Genomic DNA, 24,208 nt, shown 5'->3' with positions numbered 1-24,208 from the left:
TAGCTAATTACGGACTTACTAATTAATGAACTAATTACTATTAGTTTGCAATATTATAAATTTTATTATATTTTGAATTTCAAATATGTGTATATGATGTGTTTATATAAATATGCATTTCGGATATATATTATCATTTAATTTGTTTTAGATACACTATATGATGATGAATTTGTATGTATTTGACTCTCTCGCTTATCTTTTTTCTATCTGAGTTACCATTCTCTTATTTGCTCGTCTCTCTCATTTTATCTGGATAGTAGATACACATATTTAATGTAATTCACTGTTGGGATATATGCTATTAATCATGTGTTTAGATATAATTATTTTTTCATTTTTAATAGATCCTATATTCGTTTTTTGTGTCTGTTGCTTATATATTACTTAGATGATTTAGTGTATAGAGTTTTAGCTTATACACAGAGGATTAATCATCGGTTCTTATAAGTATAAAACTTTTTGTTCACAATCTAAGATAGGAATTGGACATGTCATCGGTACGATTGTAGCACAAGATTATATGTAGTTTATCTTGATTATGGGAATGGTATAGTTCCAACTTCTTGTGCTAGTGCATTTTGTATGTATTGAACGGGACCGGGTAGAGATAGTTGATTTAGACTGACTGATAAAAGCATAATTCTCTAAACTATTAGATGTACTTATATTCTTTATTCTGATATAACAATTATGATATGTATATGTTATTTATCGTTTTGATTTATTAAAAGGTGAGATTCTAAGTTGGGTTAATATGTCTGGTAGATTGAATGACGATTATATATATTGGTGAAAAATAAGTTAGCTGATGAAATTCATGTCTCGATATAGAGATTGATGATATGACTTTTTGAGAAGCTTATAAGTTTTCATCGTGTCAAACCTTGCAAGTGGATCTATGAATCCGACACATGAAATAAGTTAAGTAGTGCTCTAAAGAAAATTGATCATTGAATTAAATTCGTCAGTAATTTAATTTATTGATTAGTATCTGTAATCTTAACATGAGGAATTATGTTTAATGAGAAATTTTGAAATATAAATAGAGGAGTGCAGTTACGAATTTCTAATGGAATGATCTGTAATTTATTATGGCAAGAATAATTCAAATTAATTATTTGAAATTCTTTTCATAATAGGAAGGCTCAGTAATTAATTATGTGGTTCCTATCATGATCATATTTAACTAGAACTCAGAATATATTCTAAGGGAAAAAGGAAGAAGTACATGTCTTTTTCTATTCTAAGGAAAGGGAGAAGTACATGCCTTTTTCTATCCTAAGGAAAGACTATGTGTTTCTTCTCCTCATTGGACTAGGGAAGAAATCTCTATAAATAGTGATTCTTCTAACCCTTGGATTCTTCATTAGATTCACTTGAAGGTATCTGCTCACGCTTCAAGAAGTAATTCTTGAATTAAATTTCAGAAAGTTTATGTGTTCTAACATGATTGTACTTGTTCTAGCATAAACTATGTGTTGTCTATTATTCATATAAGTTGTATGATTCTGATATGCTTCCGCTGTGCACATAGTTTTCCATCAATCACATGCATCTAGAAATGATTTGTATGTTTATGGAGATCTCACTTGCCTCCCTCTGTCCTCTTTCCTTCTCTTGCTCGCTTCTCTTTCTACTTTAATGTATCTAGCCATAAAAATACATGTATCTAGGTATATTTGACTTGATATTTGGTATGAAATTATTAATTAGTGAGACAATATATAATTATTTCAAATTATAGAAAAATTAAGGGAAAGGACATAAAATCCCTCCTGAACTTGACACAAAAACTTACTTTAGTACTTAAACTACATGTGTGTTTATATACCCTCTTAACATCTTTCAAGTGATTAAAACACCCCCTAAGGGATGATGTGACAGAGAGAGTGAGTGTACTCTCCTGTAAGTGCGTGAAAAAAGAGAAAAAAAAAACTGAATTTTTAAAGCCCTACACATGGCCTTTTTTTATTGGCCAATATATAACAAATTATTTAAATAGTTTTTTTTATATATATTAAATCTTTAAAATATGTAAATTTTCTTATTAAGAGGTAAATGAAATTAGTGGGTCCCCTTTTTTATTTTTATTTTGTTGTCTTCTTCAATACACATTTTTCTCCATTGAAACATCTCTTCCTCCATCTTCTTCCCCACCTCTATCCACTATTTTCATTTCACTAATCTTTTACTAATCCGTAAAATTCAATAGCAATGTCATTTTATTGACGTCGATTTTACTATATTATTTGTATCGATTTGACAAATGTAAACTTTCTTAAATTTTGAGCGACCCATTTTGATTTCTAGATTATTCAAACATTTCTCATAAAATTCATATTTTTTTTGGATCAACTTTCTTATGCAATCTTCATTTATTATTTGAGTTGTCAAGAAAAAATTGGCTTTCAAAAAAATCCGTTCTCCAAGATGGTAAATTCATTGGGAGGGTTCGAAGAAGATAATGTGAATTTCTTCTTTAAAGTGACTTAAAAAATTGTTGAATAGTGAAGAAGAAGAAAAGAAAGTATTGAAGGTTGGAATAATGGTGAACAACAAGGAAGAAGAAAGAGAGGGGGTGGGCATGGGGGGTGAGAGTGGGGGTGGGGGTATGCATTTATGAATTAATCAATTGATATAATTAATTTTAAAAAGTGTTTAAGAAAAAATAGTGAATAAGTAAAAAAGAAATAAAGATTAATGACATGGTGCCTACATGGTTATGATGTGGCGCTTACATGGCTATGATGTGGCGGGTGAGAGTAGTGTTATAGTCTCAAGGTGAAAAAAATCACTTCAAAGATCTTAAGGGAGTATTTAAATGTCCGTGTAGTTTAAATACTAAAGTAAGTTATCCGACCAAGTTCAGGTTTTTTTTTTATGTATTTTCTCAAAAATTAATAAATATGATATGAATGTTTATGTACTTGGGTAATTTTTTCTTTCTTTTTCTGTTTCTAATATATTTCTATTTTATGTTAACTATGCACAATTAGTTAATGTCCCTTAGGGTCATGAGAAAATGATCTCTTGTGACTAATTTATGAATTGAATAAATTTTTATTTTTTTAATATTTTTAATTTGTGAAAATGAAATTTTAATTAAAAAGAAAACAAATCATTCTCTTGTCATTTGTCAAATAAAATAAATGGGGTACAACATGCATAAAATATTCCTAATATTATTGAATATTTATCAAATAAGGAAATACTATTTCATTTTTTGAAGTCCTATAAGAAAAAAGTTATGTCATATAAATTATGACAAATATATTATATAAATTGTCACTTTTAATATAATTTGTTGTATTTGTGCTATAGAGCTTTGCATCCCTAAAATAGATATAAATAATAGTCTCCAATCGTCATTTGTCAATATATGATCACACGACTAGCTAAACTCTCCTCTCAATTTAGACATGATAAAATGAATATAAATCAAGCATAAACAATACTGAATTTAAATAACCTCTCAATTTAATATCACAATTTACATGCGTCCCAAAAATTAATTTATCAAATAAAAATACAAGAAACAAATGAAATGTATATCTACCTAACCCAATTGTCAAATAAAAATCTTTATTTCAACTTTACCCCACAAATGAATAATCCAATTTTGGTGACAAAGAACATTGCATTAAAGAGAGAAAAAATAGGAGAAACTTTCCAACTTTCCTGCAGAAATAACGCAATTTTTTATATATTTATATAATTGTGATATTTTGACCAAATATTCAAAATAATATTTTTCTCAAAGTAAATATTTAAAATTATTTCCAAAATCGGCCAATGTGATGGTGCCGAATAGAATTACTCATCTTTTAATAAAGCCTTATGCATTACGAATATTCAAAACAATATTTTTCTCAAATCAAATATTTAAAATTATTTCCAAAATTGGCCGATGTGATGACGCCAGATAGAATTACTCATCTTTTAATAAAGCCTTATGCATTATGAATCTAAATTAATCTTTAAATATAAATATCGAACATCGAAAATAAAAAAAAATCATTACCAAAAGCAAAATTGATAGACGACCTTTTGCTCGAATGCCACGAGCCTTCCACGCGCTGTTATGCACTACTCAATCCTATCCATCCACGTGTCATCCATCCAACGGCTGTAAGTCCTCTCATGTCGGGTTTTTCATCATCTACTTACTATAATCATCTTCCCTCTTTCATTTTCTCTTGATTTCTTTCTACTGATAATTGTTCAATTTCTGCATAAGTTTCAGTATTCATCATCATGCTTCTAAAAGTGGCACCTGCGTTTGCGTTGTTGAACACCCATGGGGAAAATTTGAGTTCCGTGATATCATTTTCTTCACATGGATCTGTTTTGAAGAATTTTTCGGCAAAAAGTGGAAATGGATTGATTGTATGTGCTTCAAAGGGTTCGAACAGCAAACCGTTGACGGGTGTTGTTTTCGAACCCTTTGAAGAGGTGAAGAAAGAGCTTATGCTTGTACCTACTGTTCCTCATGCTTCTCTTGCTAGACAGAAGTTCACTGATCAATCTGAAGCTGCTCTTAATGAACAGATCAAGTGAGTTTTTTTTTAATATTTCTAAGATTTATCCATTTTTTTGCTCTTTTTTGATGGTTTGCTTTTTATTGTATTATTTTGTTGTAGTTATTGGTCGTTTGGTAGCATGGGTTACTAGAAATATTATACATGTATTAGATCATGCATAAGTAATATCATGTTTGGTAATTGGTTATAACTATATATAAAATTAATAGCGTATTTGATTTGCAATTTAGAAACTTGCATAACTAATATATGTATGTTAGGAGGAAATCTATGTATAATTTTAGATAGGATAGAAGATGGAGTAATTAATAGATGAATAACTAAACCCGGCCTAACTAATTCCTGCATAAAATAGTACATAAATTTACTCAAAACTGATTTATGTATTACTAATATCTGCATAACTCTAACCAGCTACCAAACGATTCCTACTGCTCAATAAAATTGCTTTGGACTGTTCCTTTTGAGCCGTCTAGCAGAAACAACCTCTCTACTTCTGAGTTAGAAGTAATGTTTGCGTACACTCTAACCTCCCCTGACACCACTTTGTGGGACTATAATGGGAATAGTGTTGTCATTAACATGGGAAATTCATGTAAGTGACCACAACTAGTTTGAAATTGAGGGTAGTAGTAGTTGATATGTTGTTTTTGTTGTGTTTTAGAAGTGGTGTTCAAAACATTTCACTCTTAGCAAGGGAGGAATGCGAAATTTTCCAATCTCATAGATACATATAGAATTCTGAGGAAATAGAACTGCCTTAGCGGAGACTAAAAATAGTGACTATAGAACTGCCTTAGCGGGGCTAAAAATAGTGACTATGTCTTCATGCTTTCAAAAAAAGAAAACACCTATCTATACGGGGCATTATTTGTCTACTTATTGCATTAGTCGTGTCTATTTTGAAGTCTTTTTAACTCGTTTGATGTGAAGCCCTTCCATACGTGTATGAAACTTCAATCAGTCCTAGTTGATTGGTCAAATGAGGATTATGATTTCTCACCTTTTGGAACAACTTCTTATAGTTCTGTTACTATCTATTTATGAGATTGTTTTGTATTTTTTGTGATTGCAGTGTGGAATACAATGTTTCGTATGTTTACCATGCTATGTATGCCTATTTCGACAGAGACAATGTTGCTCTCAAGGGACTTGCCAAGTAAATATTCAAAGACTCTTCCAAATCGATGAGTTTGCCGTGTGGATTTTGTTTAATGGTTTGTGATTATATGTTATTGTTTTGGTGATATAGGTTTTTCAAGGAATCAAGTGAAGAGGAAAGGGAACATGCTGAGAAATTCATGGAGTATCAGGTGTTTGAAAATTTGCCTTTATGAAATTTTGTGTTACTGCTTTTTATCTTTATGATTTGTGCTTTGTGTTTGGGGGAGTGGTTAATTCTAGCATCTGGTTGTATATGCTAATTGGGTTGCTTCAACTTCTTGTATTACTTGGATTTAGAACAAGCGTGGTGGGAAAGTGAAGCTGCAGTCTATTTTAATGCCATTATCTGAGTTTGATCATGCTGAGAAGGGGGATGCATTGTATGGTAAGTTTGTTTTCTGTTCTCTTATTTTTTTTCCTTAATAACCATGGTGTCCGGGCCAACTTGCAGTTACCTCGACTTATTTCATGGTTACCTGCTATAGGAAGAACTCACCTAGTGTTTTTGCCTTGAGATGTGAACCTAAGACTTCCTTTTTCTCCACCCGCTTTATTGAGCATTAGGCCACATCCTTGAGTGCTGCACTTTCTGTTGTATGTTGTAATCCTACTTTTGTAAGGAGATGTTTTGATGATACTAGTAGAAATGGTTGTCTAGATTATAAGTTCCTAGAAATGTTTACTCTGTTCATCAGATGTCTATGTTGACAACTTGACATCAAAAGAGATAAAATTAATGTTGCAGACGCCAGTATGCCTTCGTACTCCCAAATGCCTAATATTTACTATATACTCTTCCTTGTGAATTAAGAAATATGAAAGTTCTTTTGTTGTTAAACACTGAGAAAAAAAGGAGATTGAGCTTTCAGTTACTTACCGCATAGTTTGTTGAATTTATTCTGTAGCAATGGAGCTTGCACTTTCTTTGGAGAAGTTGACAAATGAGAAGCTCTTAAACTTGCATGCTGTGAGTTTTTCTACTATTCTTTTTTAGTTGTATCCACAATCATTTGGATCAATTTGAAATAGACAACCATTGTGTTGGTTTTCGATGACATTGAACAAAAAAGTTCTGCATCTTGGTTTTTCATAATTTGTCACTATACATATTGACTGCTCTTTAACTTTTAAAAACAGGTAGCCACACGAAACAATGATGTGCAGTTGGCTGATTTTGTTGAAAACAAGTACTTGCAAGAACAGGTCTGGCTTCTTTACTATTTGTCTAATGGAGTTGTTAAGTCTCAATACTAATGCATGATACTATTTTAATTTTTAAGACATGTTCATCCTTTGTTTCTTTTAACTTTTAAGACGTGTTCTCCTCATTAGGTGGAAGCAATCAAGAAGATCTCGGAATATGTAGCTCAGCTGAGAAGAGTGGGCAAAGGACATGGTAGGATCGCGCTTCCTTGTGAATTCCTTATTAATTAATTATACTGTTCCCCTTGTACACTATTCATATAAACCTTAACTTTTCAACGTCCTTGGCTGCAATTTAGGTGTCTGGCACTTTGATCAAATGCTCCTGCATGAGGCGGAAGTTCTTGCTTGATGGAGAAGATAGACTTTCAACTTTCTACGAGTACAGTGCCCTTTTGGAGGATGTTGTCTGGGTATATTTTGGCATTAGCCTTTTCTATGAGATAAGATATATAAGGTGTTTTGGTGATCGAAAGTCCCGGTGCTGTACATATAGACCAAATAGATGTAGTTATCTGTGCTACTTATTAGTACCCTCCTGGTGTTCAAATCAGTTTTAATTTCCCTTATGGTTTGCTAGTTGTAGCTTGGAATCGAAGGTGCCCCAGTGAAGTCAAATGTAAAGTGAAGTTGTTAGTTTTGTTTTTAGTTGGATGTAGGCTCATTTGGAGAAATAATAAATAATTGGAATTCAGCTGAAGTTGCTTTTTTCGGGGTTTGTTTCGATATTTTTACAAGTAATTGTAAAATAAGACTTCGTTTTTCATAGATTCTTCTCTCAATAGAGATACATGTGCACATATTACCTCCAATGTAGATGTGCACTTAATGGATATATCAATTATTTATGAAAGTGTATAGCTAAAGAATGTGGAAAGTATTTTTGTCGATATTTTTTTAAAAATAAATTATATAAGGCATCATACATAAAAAAAAAATTTAAACTTAGCTTCGGTTCATATTTATGCTCTCCAACTTTGGGTGTGTACAAATAAGCGATTAAACAAGTAAAAACACATGTGTTCTATATAGCATAATACAAGTAGGACGTGGGCACAAACTTAAGGATAATTTTATTATTATGTCATTATATAAGGCGTGTTATTCTTAAATCTTAATACAACAAATCAAAATGTATAAGAAACAATTAAGACTATTTTTATACATCTTTGACAATTGCCACGTGTCACCAACACATGAGCGTAATTGCATCATCGACTCCATAAGGTTAGGCACACAACGATTGCGTGTTCTCGATCCATCTTTGGCTTCTTCTCGAAGAAAGCACTTCACAATAAATTTTAAAAATCGACTATAAATAAAAGCAAACTGAAGGAATCAGGAAGAACTCGAAAGAAGAAATGTTGAATAACTCCATGAATGTTGCTCTGTTACTACTCTTTCAACTTCTACTCATTGCAATTGCGGTACAGTACTCAACCGCTGATGAATCCTTCGATGTTCGTCAACATCTATCAACTGTATCGAGGTTATCTCTTATTACTATTTTTCTCTTTTCAATTTGAAAATTTTGATACTATTTTAGAGAAATACGATCTGGTAATTGGTAAATGTATTAACTATTCTAAATTTTGAGCTATCTCTGAGCTGAATTTACAACTGTGAGCAGCTAAAGTTAATATTTAGAGTGAATAGGTTAAAGCCTTCGCTATTTTGCGAATTTCGTACCTAAACTATTAGGTGTTCTATGTGGCGAAATGTTTGGAATAACTTCCTGAGAGGTGCGTGGGAGATGACAATGTCTTAAAAATGAATTCAACTGGTACAATGAGAGCCTCCTATTAGACTTGCAAAATAGTGATGGTTTAGGGGTTTTCAACCTATTCACTCAAATTTGTTTCTACATGTATCACCAGTTGGAACTGTTTGGAGGAGTTTTTGGAATGTGATTTTCACATAGCATGGCATATTCTCTGGGGTATTTTAATATAAGTTTGTGGCTGTTTGGGGGTTCTGTGAACACCAAATATTTTAGGTATGGAGCTCATAACATGGTGTAAGTTTTGTGCTACTCGGTCTGTCCGAATTTATGTTGCAGTGAGTGGCACCGATTGACTTTGACACTAAGTTTAAGAAAAAAAGGTAGACTTTTGAAATTTGTGGTCTAAAACAAATCTTAGACATTTGTGTGACTATAAATCATTTCATTAAGGATAGAAGCGGAATACAAGTTAAGTTGTTTCTAATGTAGAAAGGTGACATTCTTTCTGGGGACAGACTAAAAGGGAAACCGTGCCACATAAACTGGGTCAGAGGGAGTATTATATAGATTTTTGCATGTATAAGTTGACTTGTTTTAGCATGTTACTTGAGATGGCCTTTTAAGTAACCTGAATTAAGCATAGAATTTGAAAGAAAAATTATATTAAACAAATATGCAGTTCAAACAGACGGCAGATCAGCATGCTGTCTAGTGTCTACTTACTAAATTTCAGACTGCATAGTAGAGTTTCATCTTGAGTCATCTGTGGCCAAAAGATAAGAACAGAGAGAAGTCCGCAATTTCAGTTGGCATTTGCATTATAGAATTGGGCTATTGATGTACTTGTTTATTGGTTTTGTTTTCAGGTATGATATTGTGAAGGATATATCTGATGATTCCTTTGCTCCTTCCCAAAATCTCGATCAGTGTACACCTATTCATTTGAATCTTGTGGTGAGTCTTTGCTTGATGTTTCTGCTGGTGTTGTTCTTTCTTGTGGTGCCAATGCAAAATGGTTTAGACATTTAAGTTGTACTTGTTGTATTTTCTGTTGCTATTTTTTTGTCATTACATAGAATCTTTTCTTTGCCTACACTTAATAGGACAGTGGTATGTGTAATAGTATTATCCATGTCATTCCCCTGAAAGAGCTATAGCAGCGAGAAAATTGTGGATGTGCACAGGGGCGGAGGCAGCATATAATGAGGGGGTTCATCCGAACCCCCTCGGCGAAAAATATTACTATTTATACATGGTTAAAATTATTTTTTAGGTATGTATAATAGATGTCGAACCCCCTTCCACTAGTTCGTGTGTTTACTTCTCAGATTTTGAACCCCCTTATTAAAATTTCTGGCTCCGCCACTGGATGTGCATGTGTGGGGTGCATTAAGACTCTATCACATTGTCTTGATACTCTAGGCCTTGGAGCGCATGTTGATATTTACTGAATTAACTCCACAAACTAACACAAAGTTTAGGCTGCCATTGGAAGTCCATCTACACCAAACTGCAGGAACCTTTTCTTTGTTTGTTGATTTCTTATAATGGTAGTGTTCTGCTTGTGGCTTTGTGTGCACCTCGACTAATACACTTGTTACCTATTACTTTCCATCAGCAATCTACTTGGTAACTCTATCCATCAATATTTAGACAGATGGAAGAACCTAGTATTGCCTCTGCTGGAATGCGAACCTCAGTTTGCAGGGTTGTAATCCAGCTCTTCGACCACCAGGCCACCCTCTTTAGGGCGAAGCAATCAGAAAATCTTAATTGTATTGAGATTTGGACGATGCTTTATGATGGGAAAGTTGCTGAAGGTATCCCATAAATCTAGATTGCGAGTAAAGTCATCTTATTCGCCAAAGATTATATCTGAAGATTAATGTCACTTATTTGTCATAGTTTGCTAATCTCTTCGAGACTTCGACGTTTCAGAAGTTTGAACAGTATGATCCTCAAATATTGAGTGTCCTGAATCTTGTTCACCCCTTCCGTTTCATTCGGAATAGGTTCAATCTTCTGCTGATCCGTGTCAACTACTATTTGGCACTTTATGTGTCATTTTCCCTTTTGAACTTTTTAATGGAAAATGCATAGACATCATTTGCTTCGTCTAATTTGCACAAATGTGAATTTTGATTCTCGTATGGAAATTGTGCTTGATTAAAAGAAGATATTTCAATAGGTTTCTTTCAGGTAATGCTATGCTCATGCGAGAGGGTTCTTGATTGGTAACTTCTTTAATCTTCTTATTTGGTAGGCGCGGCATGGCACTCGTGCTCCTACAAAGAAAAGGATCAGGGAGCTAGAAGCCTTTGCTGCTCGATTGGAAGTCCTTGTACGTGATGTTAAGGAACAGAAGCAGTCTTTGGATAAAATTCCTGCTTGGTTAATGGTGTGGAACTCTCCTTGGAAGGGCAAACGTACAGGCGGAGAGTTGATCAGCGAAGGAGAAGACGAGTTATATCATCTTGGTATCAGAGTCAGAGAACAGTTTCCCAGCCTGTTTAGTGAAGAATACCACCCTGCTATATATTCAATCAAGACTACCCAGGTTGACAGCTCAGTTATTTTACTTTTTAAAATCTGCATACTGACTTACTGTCAAGCATGAATAAATCCATCTCACATTTAGTGTGTGTGTGTGGTGGTGGGTGAGGGGGGGGGGGGGGGGGACAGATATTTTACCTTCCATTGCGGAAAATTCTCGAATCATTGCAGTTAATGGGAATGGAAAAAATTTGTCAACATGATAATGTCGTTAAGGAGCCTTTACTTATCAAAGGCTTATAGTTAAGGAGCCATTTATTTTTTACATAGTTAATCAGGGAGAGCAAAATCTGACTTGCAGTAATAGCTAGAGGCCACTGGATTCGAACTTCTAATACCACAGTTTTGAAAATTGTGATTCTGTGACTTGTACTTTGTTACTTCGTTATGGTATCTTTATTTATGGTGGAAAATATGTGCACACGTGTATGACTATGCATCCACCAAATAAACAAATAGCATGGAAATCTTATAGAAACTTTTTTGCATCTGGATGCCTTTCCCAATAGAAGTGGTCAGAAGATTTTGTTATAGCATTGCCTCACAATGATTTGAGAATCACACTCAACCAAAGCACATGCTCATTTTTTCATTAAATGATGCATCAAAGGATTCTGCTGCTTTGGGATCCTTGCAAGACTATTGAACTTATTGGCATTGCCTTCTTCATTATAACTACAAGTCCTCTGATCTCGTCACTAGCCATGACTTTTGACAATGATAGTGACATTAATAGGTTCCTCGGGCATCAGCTAGCGCTGTGGCATTTGGCATGGGTCTGTTTAGTGGAAAAGGGAAGCTTGGACCAGGAGGTCATCGAGCTTTTGCTGTTACAAGTGAAAGCCGTGCAAGTGATACAGTTTTGAGATTTCACGATTGTTGTCAAAGCTACAAGGTATGCTTGCAAAATTTATTTGGTGGCAGTCTTTATGTAGCTAAAATCAAAATTAATTTGCAGTTGGTAGGTTTTTGAGGTTTTCCTTGTTAATAGAGATTTCATTTTCTGATGCAAGTACATCAAATCTGGAATCTAGTGCACTGAGAAACTCAGAATACAAAATATTTCAGCTTCTAAATTCAGATTAATTTGATCACGACCATCAGAGACCCATTTTCTTAGCTGATTTTTTTTTTTTGCATTTTGACTTCAAAAGGAGTGAAGTTGATGATGATAATCAGTCTGTTTGGGTCCCAGTCATTGTTCACTGGCTATTACATAACTTTTATTCATACTAGTAACCCAGTCCCAATCATCTAAACTTCAGATAGCAACAATGCATAGAGAGGCTGACATATAGCAACAGATTTTAAGTTCCTTATTACTTTGCTAAGCCTAGTGGCATTGTTGGAATTTCAGCACTAAGAATTGTTTTCAGCAGAAACTAGTAGTCTATCTTTTCCAAATGACATGACCTTTTTCCTTAATCGGCTAAGTTCCCATCTCTTTGAAATAAGCAGCACATAAATGAAAACTCTAGAGAATGTCAACTTTGATCAGACATGCATTTTTTGAGAAAATATCTTACTTTCTCTCATCACAATCATTATTTTGAGTGTACCCTCTACTAAACCTTATCCAGATTTTGAGCTGCTAGTTGTCCAAAGTGATATGAACAACTTAAAAAGTTCATCCCTGGGAATCACCAGGAGATACTTGCCCAGAATAAAGTGCAATCGTGGCTTTGTTGATAGATAAAGTGCTACGACCTTAGGTGTCTTACCAATTTAAAAATTGAAACAGGGAAGTCTTTAAGGGAATATTTATGACTTAGGAGTCAGATATGTCCTAATTCAGATGGTTCAATGAGGTATCTTGCATCAAAGATCTTGAATATTCATTATTTTCCTAAATATCACGTTGTGTATCCGAACTTCCCTCTCCCAGCATTTTTGGTTTCTCCTGCACCTGCTTGCCTTACGGCGGATTTGGCTTCTTTCTCTATATGCAGATACACACACTACTATTTGATTTGTGAGTTGACTTAGAAAGATAGTATACATGACAGTTCTTTCTGGTGACAGGATTTTAGGAGAAGTCAGGAACCAACTGTAAAGAAGCTCAAAGAACCTGTATTAGATGAAATTACTCATGAACTAGTGAAGCAATACGGGCTTAATTTTACAAAACAGGATGTATCTTCTCTATGGTTTTTATGCAAACAGGTTAGTATTGCACTAGTGTTCCAGTGGTGCAAAACTCTTCAACATTTTATTTGTTTATTTAGATCTGAGGATAGTAATTTGTTTTTAATTGACTGCTCCAACAGGAAGCTTCACTGTTGAACATCACCAATCAAGCTTGTAGTCTATTCAGTCCAACAGAGGTATTTTGAGTTAATCCCTTTTTCCATGGTTCCTCATGAACTTAATAAACAGAAGGGAAAGTGAGGAGGGGCTTATATGTTCCTAGGTTTTGCTAGTCAATTAGTTTTGGTTCCTGTGTTGTAAGGAGCTCTCCTTTGTTTTTCTTAGGTCATAACTGGGAAAATTGGGACGGGATGCATGATTAAGCTAATTTGATTGATGTTTGATTAAAAGGTAGTCAACCCCTGTTACAAATAATTTTTTCTGGTGTACAAAGCATCTGCATTTTTTCTTTGGCATAGGAATTTGAAGCCTTGTTGTTTCAAACCATCCTTATTGACAAGTTATCATTTAGGTTTCTTTGCTGGAATGGGCCGATGATTTGGAGTTATTCATACTAAAGGGCTATGGTAATTCACTAAATTACCGAATGGGAGTGCCGCTACTTGAGGATGTAATTCAATCCATGGAACAGGCAATTAAGGCTAAAGAAGGTAATGTCAATTGAAGTAGCATTATCTCGTTTTGTTTTTCCTTGGAGGGTTGCAGGGGGGGTCAGATGGTTGTTCACTATAGTCCATTGATAGCTTATTTCTCTTGTGCCTTACCTTCCTCACACAACAAGATTTAAGAGGAAGAAATAATTCGAAAAAAGTGAAGTGAACTCCTTAATTCTTGTAGTTGTACTCAATCAAAAAGAGTTGCTAGAGATGGAGAGGAGATTATTCCCCTCCTTATCAAATGGAGGCCAAGTAGGGGAAGTATTCTCTTCTTGTAAAGAAAGACCAGGCCCACTTCGTTATATGTCATATAGATCTCATATAACCTGCGAACTTATAAATTCTGTCCATATTCCATTACTCTCTTAGTAAGCTGTCCTTTTCAATTGCTATCTAGGAGACTGTTAGATAAGAGTAGGGAGTGGAGACTTTGTTGCACCAATTACTTGATACCGTTATTTGTTAGTAATGAGTATCTTTTTTTCTCAAGATCGTTTTTGTTTTGCCTATTCATATCTTCTATGGAATTTAATCTCTTTAATGGTGGAAATTTGATATCTGGTGCTCATGTTTTATGTGATTTCTCCTCCATTAGAAGGATATGCTCCCGGGAGCTATGAAAAAGCAAGACTACGTTTTGCTCATGCAGAAACTCTGCTTCCCTTTTCATGCTTGATCGGACTCTTTCTTGAAGAATCTGGTGAGTGTTAATACAAAAAGATGGTTTTAAGCTCTACTACCTCCGGTTTCTTAATCAATTTTATGCACTTGAATGTTTCAGAATTTGAACTAATACAAAGAGAGCAGACATTGCAATACCCTCCTAAGCCTCCTAAAACAAGAAACTGGCGGGGAAATATGGTGGCACCTTTTGCTGGAAATAACATGCTAGTCCTTTACAGCTGTACGTCAGACAACTCAAGCAAGTATTTTGTTAAAGTGCTGCACAATGAACGGCCCATTCCAATACCAGTAAGTTTTCTGATTCCAGTATCCGTGGTCCTTGCTTTGGGATCATACATCAGTTATTACCAGTCTTCAAGGTTCTCCCTTTACTTCTCATTTTTAACTTCTGAAAAAGGACTCACCGGCTGTGATGTCCTTACTTCCAACTTAAAAGAGGTTTTGCCAACAGTGAAGTTACAAATTCATGAAAGTTCTCTGAAGTTGCAACTTACCTTTTTGTCCACGAACTAATCCCAGGAAGTACACAAATCTCACTAGTTTGTGCGGACAGCATTGCCTGCAATATACTCACTCATGTTTTAGTTTAGCATTCTTTTTTTAGGGGTAGTCACCACATTTCATGCATTTTCTTCACTAACTTCTAATTGGGAATGATGTCGCTTGTCAGGATAACACTCGCAAAATGGCTACTTGTTCTGCAATGGGCACAAATTTACATCCACAAATTTTTCTGCTGTCAATTATTATTCTTCCTTTCTAAGCCTTTGATGCTTCTATTTCTGTATGTTCATAGGGTTGCAATGGCTCAGATTCTTGCCCATTTGAAGTATTTAAGGTACGACTTCTTACATTTGCCAGATGATTCAATTTAGTGTGACGTCGACCATCTCTTACTTGTCATAAATGCCTTCCTACAGGAAAGAATAGCTGCTCCTCACTTGAAACATGACTACAGCGCTCTTTGCAATGTGAATTTGGAACAAAAAAAGGATTCTGCCCCCGGTATGTTCTCGCAAATGTTTGGTTGGATTTTCTCACCGAGGAATGCTGATACACCCGCCCAGAAGGTTGAGCTATAACATCTTACACGGTTTCTTTCTTTTCGCTCACCTCGTGTTTTAGATCTTGATTCAGCCAGCAACCAACAAGTGCCCTGGTGTGAGATACAATTTTGTTTGGAAAATGTATCTTGTATTATCAAGTTTTTTTTCTTTCTGGTGGCTGGTTGAACCATAGGGTAGACAAAACGAGAATTAATACCTGTAGTTTTCACATATGCAAATCTAATTGCTCAGTTGTTTTTATGCGTTTCGTATGTTTTATGTATAACTCTGCTAATGTTAATGCAAAATAACTGAGGATATTTTGGAGCCCAAAGAATCTGCAGTCCACTAGTTTATTATTGGTTTAAGTACTTCTATCCAAACACGTAACGATTTATCTATAAATTTAACTTCAAACACCTTAGTGTTCTTTTCAGAATTTGGTGCTTATCGACAACTTTGAATCAACTCTTAACCAAGCACTTAGCTGGCGTACGACACATCATATGTTAATTAGTAAGCTTACTTGCACAATTTTGCAGATCTTGATGAGTTATAATAAAATGAGAGCAGCTGCTATGCAAACCATTTACAATAGCCTGCAGGTTTTGGATTCTACCAAACATTATACTTATCTATGTAGTTTCTGAAGATGTGGGATTATCTAAATAACATTAAATCAGAAATAATGGGTAGTATAAAAGAATCAAGGGATCGTATAATGTGTCAAGTATGACAAGAGAACAAGTTACCAAAATCTCGAGCTAACCTAACCAACCTGAGGTCTACCAATTTGACCATTTACAAGCCGGTAACCTCATCACAACCACCCATGGTTTCTGCAGAATGCAATTGCATCACTCCCATCAGACCATTGTGAAACTTTGGACTATCAAATTGGAATTGCAGGCAGAACCCCTAGTATTCACAGGAGGCAAATCTCTCTCAAGCTCCACGTGATAAAAAGTTCTCTGTTGTTCTGCACAGCTGCCTTGATTAACGATGCCAGACTTTTCTTGACTGATAATATCCGTGTTATGAATCTATGTTATGTAATGTCGGATGAATAAGCTTTCCATAAGTCTCATTATGGTGAGAACACAGGAAAGGCATATGTCATGAGATTCATAGTCGATGGTAATTTGCCATTTGGGTAATGAGCATTAGAAATCATCAGCCCTATGATTTTCTCTTCTGAAATAAATATTACCATCATATTTAGACCTTTGGCAAGGGCACTTCAGTAGACAGTGAAGAAATGAGATCTTCTCGTGATTGGGATCTTCTGCTCTGGAGACGTTGTTGGCTTCTGTGTGGTGACCAGAAGGAACCTGTGGTACTACTTTCATATTGCATCTGCCCCAGGCTACCTGATGAAAAACTGTGTGCTACACTACTAGACGATGAGTATAAGGAAGATTCAGCAAGCTGGATACCGTTGCCACCAAAACAATGCACAGTGTCAAATGGTCTCTGTTGAGTATTAGCAATTGTTGGACTGAGTGGCGTCTTCACTCTTCCTTCACCTGAAAAGACAAAATTGGCATGATCTAAGAAGGATATAGGAGAAATAGTGCTGATAGGAACTGCAGTAGAAGTTACAACAGAGAACTATATAGTGTTACAACCATGGTGTCCTTTTTTCTACTTTTTTTTTACCAAGCAAAGTTTCAATATTAAATAACGAGACAGCATCACAAGTGTGTATTGTTAAACATAACTCAACAACTGCTGTTATCTTCTCACTTTAATATCATTATATCACCACAATCATTACTTCTAGTTGCCAAAAGGTAATCTTCTGAGTCAATATTAATGGTTAAATCAGAATTGCTCCTTTAGAAGATGACATTATAATTTATATGGCAGCAAGAAAAGATCATAAGTTGAGGAAACTGGCTATGAAAGAAGCATAACAACTTCCATTCAACTACACTACGTTGAAGTCCTAATATGACTATTAGATACATACTACATTGATCTGAAATCTAGATCCATTACTAGCCCTCGAGCTGCATTGACAACCGATAAAGAAACGATTGCTGTGTTGTTTGGTGCGACTTCATAAGAAAATTTGCTCTTTTTTTAATTCAGTGAAACCATCATATTTTCTCCAAATTAGACTTCAAAATGAATACTAGTAATAAAAAAGTACAAGTTTTAGTATAAAAAATTTCCAATAAACAGATAAAAATGGCACAGAGGTGAACATGCATAACAGCGTAAAGATGTTTTTGATTTGTGTATAGCATGCAAGCAATATTCCAGTCCATAAATATTATTAGTGCATTATCAGATATCCCAAAGAGATCAAGTATCAGAATAAAAAGCAATTAAATTTTATTTTTTTAATTTCCCTAACGAAGGCAGCATTCAACATATTCTAAACTAGAATAGCACAGTACACATGCTTTTCAGAAGAAATTACCTGTAATAACAGGACTCCACCGCTTGAAATTGAAAGGTGCTGGAATGTTGATTATAGATGTGGATGAAGCATTATTATTCCTGAAAAGGGGAAGATATGCCCTACGGAAGAACCTGGGCATCCACTTGCCAACACATGATAATGCACAAAGAAGAACAGCTACTGAAGCAAACAAAATAGCAAAAACAACAGCTGGGTGCATCTTCATGAGCAATAGCTTGTAACTAATAAGTTCCGCCCCAGTTGAAACTGCCTTTCCAGCTTCCGACAGCGCAACACCTAGTGTCCAAGTAATACTTCCGGAACCAATGGTTACTTGACTATCAGTAATGTGCAAGCCTTCTCTCAGCAAAGAGACAATATATGGTGCCCTGAAGCAATACTGTTCTATGAAAGGCTGAGGTGCAACACTAGTCTTTGCAACATCCCAAGTCTTATCACAAAATTCCCGACCCTTTTCTAATACATCATCCAGCGCAGCATCAGGGGTCAAGTTGAAAAAACGATATACCACAAAGAAACCAGACATAGCATAGAACTGGCCAAAGGGACGAGGAAGATTTTCTGCAAGAGCACAGGGCTGCAACTCACAATCAATTCCTGAACTTTTGTTAGACCATTCAGACAAATTAACAGCAAATTTTGCAAGTGAACTGCATTCTTCCCATTTTGGGGCTCCAACCAGCTGAACGCGAACTCCGGGCTTTCCCCCTTTACTTGCAACTTCTCTCCCACTAGAAGGATTGCCACCTTCTTGGTATAGGGAAACACAATGAGTACAGATATATTGCTCCTTGTAACCAGAATTCAGACATGGATGCTTGATCTCAATGTTTCCACTGGTGAGATCTGCATCACTGATCTTGGGAAGCCTCTTGAGAAGTTGAACTACAGACTTGTCAAAAGCATCATTCAGGCCATATCCTTCTAAGGAATAAGCAGTAAGATGATGATTAACAGCGCCAATATTCAGTTCTAAGCTAGTTTCGTCAGGGAGACTTTCCTTGCTCTCAAAAGTAACCTGCAGTGATGAGCCGCCTAAGTCAAGTGCACCAAATGTTCCCTTTTTAGGTTTTGCTCCCAATATACCAGTATGATAATTCATAGCTATCCATCCAAAATAAGCTTCCTCCATGCCCGTGATAGTTTTGACCCATTCCCTCTTGCATAAAAAAGGAGAACTTTTCAGAATGGACCAAGCATTGTTAAGAAGCCATTCCGAGTCTGAATTTGGCAGCCTGCGGACCCCAGCCGTAGCATGAAGATAGAGATAAGTAGTTTTATGTGCATGCCTAGGGATTTGCTTTGCTGCCCATTTTATTAGTGGCTTGATTGCTCTTTTCAAGCCAGACGTGTTGTGCACCAACTTGTCAAATCCGGGTTCTGTCTCCATTCTGTTATAAGCCCGTCCACTCTGTAATCTTGAGTTTCTTTGGAAACTCTCTGGAAGTGATCTCAATACAATAGGGAGATCGTTATCTTTTACATAGTTAGGGGATGCTTGATATACATAAACACGAGTCCCAGTGCTGCCACAATCAAGCACAACATAATACTTTGAGTCTCTACTGAATAAGTTAAAATGGAAAAACATCACATATAGGAGAAACGCAACCAATAGCAAGCACAGGAGAACAAAGATAACTCGTGTCCATTTTGTTCGTGCAGAAGTGACTGTCGGTGTTCCCTTCACCTTGGAGAAGCTTGTACCCAAATTTTCTCTCTTGAAAAGATTTAGCCGTTTTAAATTAGTTGAATCCCTCTCTATTTCAGGGTTAGGACCACCATCTTCCAGATCAAGGCGCCGGTATGCAGAAAGATCTTGAAGGGAGGAGGAAAGTCTCAACTTGTTCTTCTGATCTAAGCTGGAAACATTAAGTGAACCTGGAAGAGGTGGTAATCCCGATGATGGATATGGACTGTTAGATGTCTTTGGGGTCGAGAAACGAGCCACTGCAGCAGAAACAATTTCTGTAACTTTGTTAAGCAGCATCCTTGCAGAGATTACAAGTTCTACGCAAAGTTACTCTTCACACCAGAGTTTTCTAGTCCATTCTTCCATTTGTACATGAAAAGCTCATTGACTATCATTATACAGTAGATAAGTCTTGTAAGCATAGCAAATGATACACTAATTGCACCTGTCAAGGAGAAGTGCCCTGCAGGGATTATCCCAAAAGGAACAAGCAAGTATTAAAAACTAATCAAAATCATTTGAACATGGTGTAATAGTAAGGAGAACTAAAGAGGAGCTAAAACCATAGATATCCAGAGGTCACTCTTCGGTCTAGCTAGAACATGCTACAGTATGACTTTAGTAATTACGTTAGTATGTACCCAATGAAGTTCATCCTACGTGATGCAACTCAACTAAAGATGAGATGAGACAAAAAGATCCATCATCATAGAAGTACATGCTTAGTTTATAGAATATGCACCAAGTCACTGACACAGAATGTTTTTATGGATATTCCAGAAGTTCAAAAATCAGTCATATTTATGGTCTATGGATGTCCCTGGCTTAACTCTACCTATATGAGCTTTGCATTGCCAGCCTCATGTCCAAATAAGAGGGGAAGGGTGGTGGTTAATTGATAACTAATGTATCAACAGCCATAATATCATGAATCTTCCATTTTTTTGTTTTTTTATATAATAGTACAGAATAGATATAAGAGGAGGATTTATATACCACCCCAACTAGTATGGGACTAAGACTTGGTCAACTGAAACATCTCCACCTTCATTCATCCTAGAGTCTTACTCTATAAAATATTTTACGTATACAGAGTTATAAGATAATAAGCATGCCACTGCTGATGGATCAAATGAATTGAACATAACAATACCACTCATCACGTCAGCAGAAGGCTTCTTATAGCATACACAAGTTAATATTTACATCATTATTCAAATTTGCTCACTGAGACCCCAACTCCCACTCACCCCCTAATCCAAATGTAATTCACATTCTTTTCACCAAATTACTGAGTCTAAACTTACAAGAGTTTTCAACACATCCATCCATCAACTGTAGCAGTAAAATGTTACTCAAAAAGAAAGGAAATCAATCAGCAAATTCAATTTTCAGTGTGAATTCGGATACTGATCTCTTAATCTGTTCAAAATAAAATTTATACATATATATACTTCCTGAAAATAGGATAATCACAATTTTTTGTAGTTAAAATGCCATTATTCTTTGGGACAAATGAAGTGTGAAAAAAAGAAGAAAAAGATCTGCACTAGATAACTAGATCTTCTGTAACAATGAACAACTGAAAATTCAATCAGCACATTCAATTTTCAGTGTAAATCCAGATACTGATTCTTTCTTAATCTGTTCAGAAAAAAAATTATACACGTATACACTATATGATAGTAGAATAATCACATTGGTTTTTGTAGTGAAAATGACATTTAACTATTTTAGGCTAACGAAGTTGCAAGAAAATCAGTATTAGATAAACTGTAAAATCCAATCAGCACATTCAATTTTCAGTGTATATCCAGTACTGATTCCTTCTTAATCTGTCCAAAACAAAATTCATACAATTATACACTGCATGAGAGTAGGATAATCACAGTTTTTTGTAGTTAAAATGCCATTATCAAGTTATCCAGCATTCAATAACTAGATCTTCTGTAACAATGGACAACTGAAAATTCAATCAGTATGAATCCGAATATTAGTTTCTTATACATTAACATACTACATAAAAGTACAGTACCTTATGTAAAAAAAAATACCACATAAAAGTAGGATAATCACAATTTTTTTGTAGTTAATATGCAATTATTATTATTCTTTTAGGCAAACGGAGTACTAAAATTCAGCATTAGATAAACTGAAAATTCAATCAGCACATTCATTTTTCAGTGTAAATCCGGATACTGATTCCTGAATCTGTTCGAAACAAAATTTATACAATTATACACTACATGACAGTAGAATAAACACAGTTTTTTTTAAAGTTAAAAAAATGCCACTATTTTTATAGGCAAACGGAGTTACTTAAAAATCAGCATTAGATAAACTGAAATTCAATCAACACATTCAATTTTCAGTGTAAATCCAGATACTGATTCCTTAATCTGTTCGAATTTATTTTTTATACAATTATACACTACATGAGAGTAGAATAACCACAGATTTTTGTAGTTAAAATGCCATTATTTTATTTTTTTAGGCAAACGGAGTTACTTAAAAATCAGCATTAGATAAACTGAAAATTCAATCAGCACATTCAATTTTCAGTGTAAAACCGGATACTAATTCCTTCTTAATCTGTTCGAAACAAAATCATACAATTATACACTACATGAGAGTAGAACAATCACAGTTTTTTTCCGTTGTTAAAATGACATAAACTCTTTAGTCGAACGGTGTTACAAAAAATCAGTATTCAATAACTAGATCTTCAACCAAAATCACTAAATCATAGTAATAAGCAATCGCGAAAGTTACAAATCCTTAAATCAAATCAAACCAGTAGATAAATTCACAAAAATGCATATGAAAATCAGTAAAAATAACTCACGGATCGGTGAAGAAGAAGATAAACGTCGGTGCAGTAGAACGGAGTGTGAATCGTTTTGCTGTCGCCTTCAGTTATGCCGAGATCGTGAAGAAGAAGTGAAAATGAAGCAGATCTAAATGGAGATTAGAGAAGAATTTAGCAACAAACTGAGTCTTCCGCGTTTGAACGACTCCACCATCCTCTTCTTACTTGTTACCTTTCTCTCTCTCTTTCTCTCTCTACTGAAAGGGTCGTAAGTTTCACTAATCACTACACCAAAGTTCAAATACAATTTCAGTTTATTATATTTTTCATTTTTCGTATGTAAAATAAAATAAAAAATGAAAATCAAGCATTTGGCCATAAAATTTAAAAAGTTATTAGATTGGATAGTATGTTTTATGTAAATTAATTAAATTGGTTGATTTTTTCAGTTATTAGATTAGAAAAAATATATTCAATTTTTAATATTCTTCCAAAAATGATAATCAAATTCCAACTTTTAAAATTTCAAATAAAATGAATAATATTAAATTTTCGTGGTCAAATATGAAACACCTTCTTTGTTTCACAAAAAAATTACTTTTATCCCGTCTAATTTTGTTTTTATAAAAATTGATCTCTTTCTTATTATAATAAGAAACAATGTTTCATTCTTTTTATTCATCATAATAAATTTTTGATCCGAATGTATTTTTTAAAAACCATCACGAGATGTCAATATCGATGGGTAATTTGAATTTATTTTCTACGAGAAATTTAAACATATAGATTTACATATTTCAAAATAAAATCTTTTAATAATAAAGGACGAATATAATTCATATGAAGCAATTCGTATGAAATTCAGTAATTTTAAATAGTATGAAGACAAAATTGAGCATTTCCTTTGTGTTAGTTAAGAAAAAATAATTAAAATAGTACGTGTTTGTTAGTTCTTGATGAAATATCATAGTATTCTAAACATCAATTGATTTTGTTTTTAGTTATTTCTTACTTTCCTTCGATATCACAAATTCAAGATGAATCGATAATTACTCATTGCTTCAAATTTGAAGACATCAATTATCTCATCTTTCTCAAATTCTCTAGTAAGAGTGAAGTAATCTAAAAAAATTCTTTCTCACTATCAATCCAAGAGTGTTTCCTAATTCTCTCTAACATTAACTATATAATTTGAATCTCGAAAAATAAATATCAAACTATGAAACAATTTGAGTCTACAAAGCGTCGTCGTTTCCGAATTAGGCAAAACTCCATTACCATTTTTTTAATTTTATTTTACAGATAAGTCATGCGTTTTGAATTTGGCAGTTAGCAGTTTTGTCAGTTGTCTATTTGGCCACTAGGCACTAATCCACTGCTTTATGTACGTTAATTGTCAGTGCTTTTGCCAAAATCAAGGAAAATAACTATTCCTTCAATTCCAAATTAGTGTAGTTATCATTTTATGTTTTTTAATCTTGCTATTAAGTACTCCTACTATTTAATATTGGCGAAATGGTCTGGTGGACCCTTATACTTGTATCAGTTTGTATT

General features: G+C 34.5%; 3 protein-coding genes across 3 annotated transcripts; 2 read left to right on the top strand and 1 right to left on the bottom strand.

Moving 5' to 3' along the window:
- Positions 1 to 4,048: 4,048 nt before the first annotated feature.
- Positions 4,049 to 7,609, top strand: LOC125831381 (ferritin-2, chloroplastic). Its single transcript, XM_049510582.1, has 8 exons — positions 4,049 to 4,556; positions 5,620 to 5,703; positions 5,797 to 5,857; positions 6,006 to 6,093; positions 6,614 to 6,675; positions 6,846 to 6,911; positions 7,041 to 7,104; positions 7,211 to 7,609. The coding sequence occupies exons 1-8, from the start codon at positions 4,258 to 4,260 to the stop codon at positions 7,261 to 7,263; spliced, it is 777 nt and encodes a 258-aa protein (XP_049366539.1). The 5' UTR covers positions 4,049 to 4,257; the 3' UTR covers positions 7,264 to 7,609.
- A 639-nt stretch (positions 7,610 to 8,248) lies between these two features.
- On the top strand, positions 8,249 to 15,768 carry LOC125831559 (uncharacterized). Its single transcript, XM_049510717.1, has 11 exons — positions 8,249 to 8,400; positions 9,501 to 9,588; positions 10,898 to 11,191; positions 11,924 to 12,082; positions 13,210 to 13,350; positions 13,455 to 13,511; positions 13,847 to 13,985; positions 14,587 to 14,691; positions 14,773 to 14,963; positions 15,472 to 15,513; positions 15,596 to 15,768. Exons 1-11 carry the CDS (start codon positions 8,273 to 8,275, stop codon positions 15,755 to 15,757), a joined length of 1,506 nt encoding a protein of 501 aa, XP_049366674.1. The 5' UTR covers positions 8,249 to 8,272; the 3' UTR covers positions 15,758 to 15,768.
- A 622-nt stretch (positions 15,769 to 16,390) lies between these two features.
- On the bottom strand, positions 16,391 to 22,905 carry LOC125831141 (probable apyrase 7). The gene is made up of 3 exons (XM_049510322.1): positions 22,691 to 22,905; positions 18,150 to 20,308; positions 16,391 to 17,247 (listed from the first exon to the last, which is right to left on the bottom strand). The coding sequence occupies exons 2-3, from the start codon at positions 20,140 to 20,142 to the stop codon at positions 16,940 to 16,942; spliced, it is 2,301 nt and encodes a 766-aa protein (XP_049366279.1). The 5' UTR covers positions 20,143 to 20,308; positions 22,691 to 22,905; the 3' UTR covers positions 16,391 to 16,939.
- Positions 22,906 to 24,208: the final 1,303 nt, after the last annotated feature.

Source organism: Solanum verrucosum, unplaced genomic scaffold (assembly GCF_900185275.1).
Source record: "Solanum verrucosum unplaced genomic scaffold, falcon-dt-bn FXZP01000049.1, whole genome shotgun sequence".
In the NCBI taxonomy this organism is placed as follows: domain Eukaryota; kingdom Viridiplantae; phylum Streptophyta; class Magnoliopsida; order Solanales; family Solanaceae; genus Solanum; species Solanum verrucosum.
The sequence above is the reverse complement of the archived record's forward strand: the minus strand, read 5'-3'. Positions and strand labels throughout refer to the sequence as shown.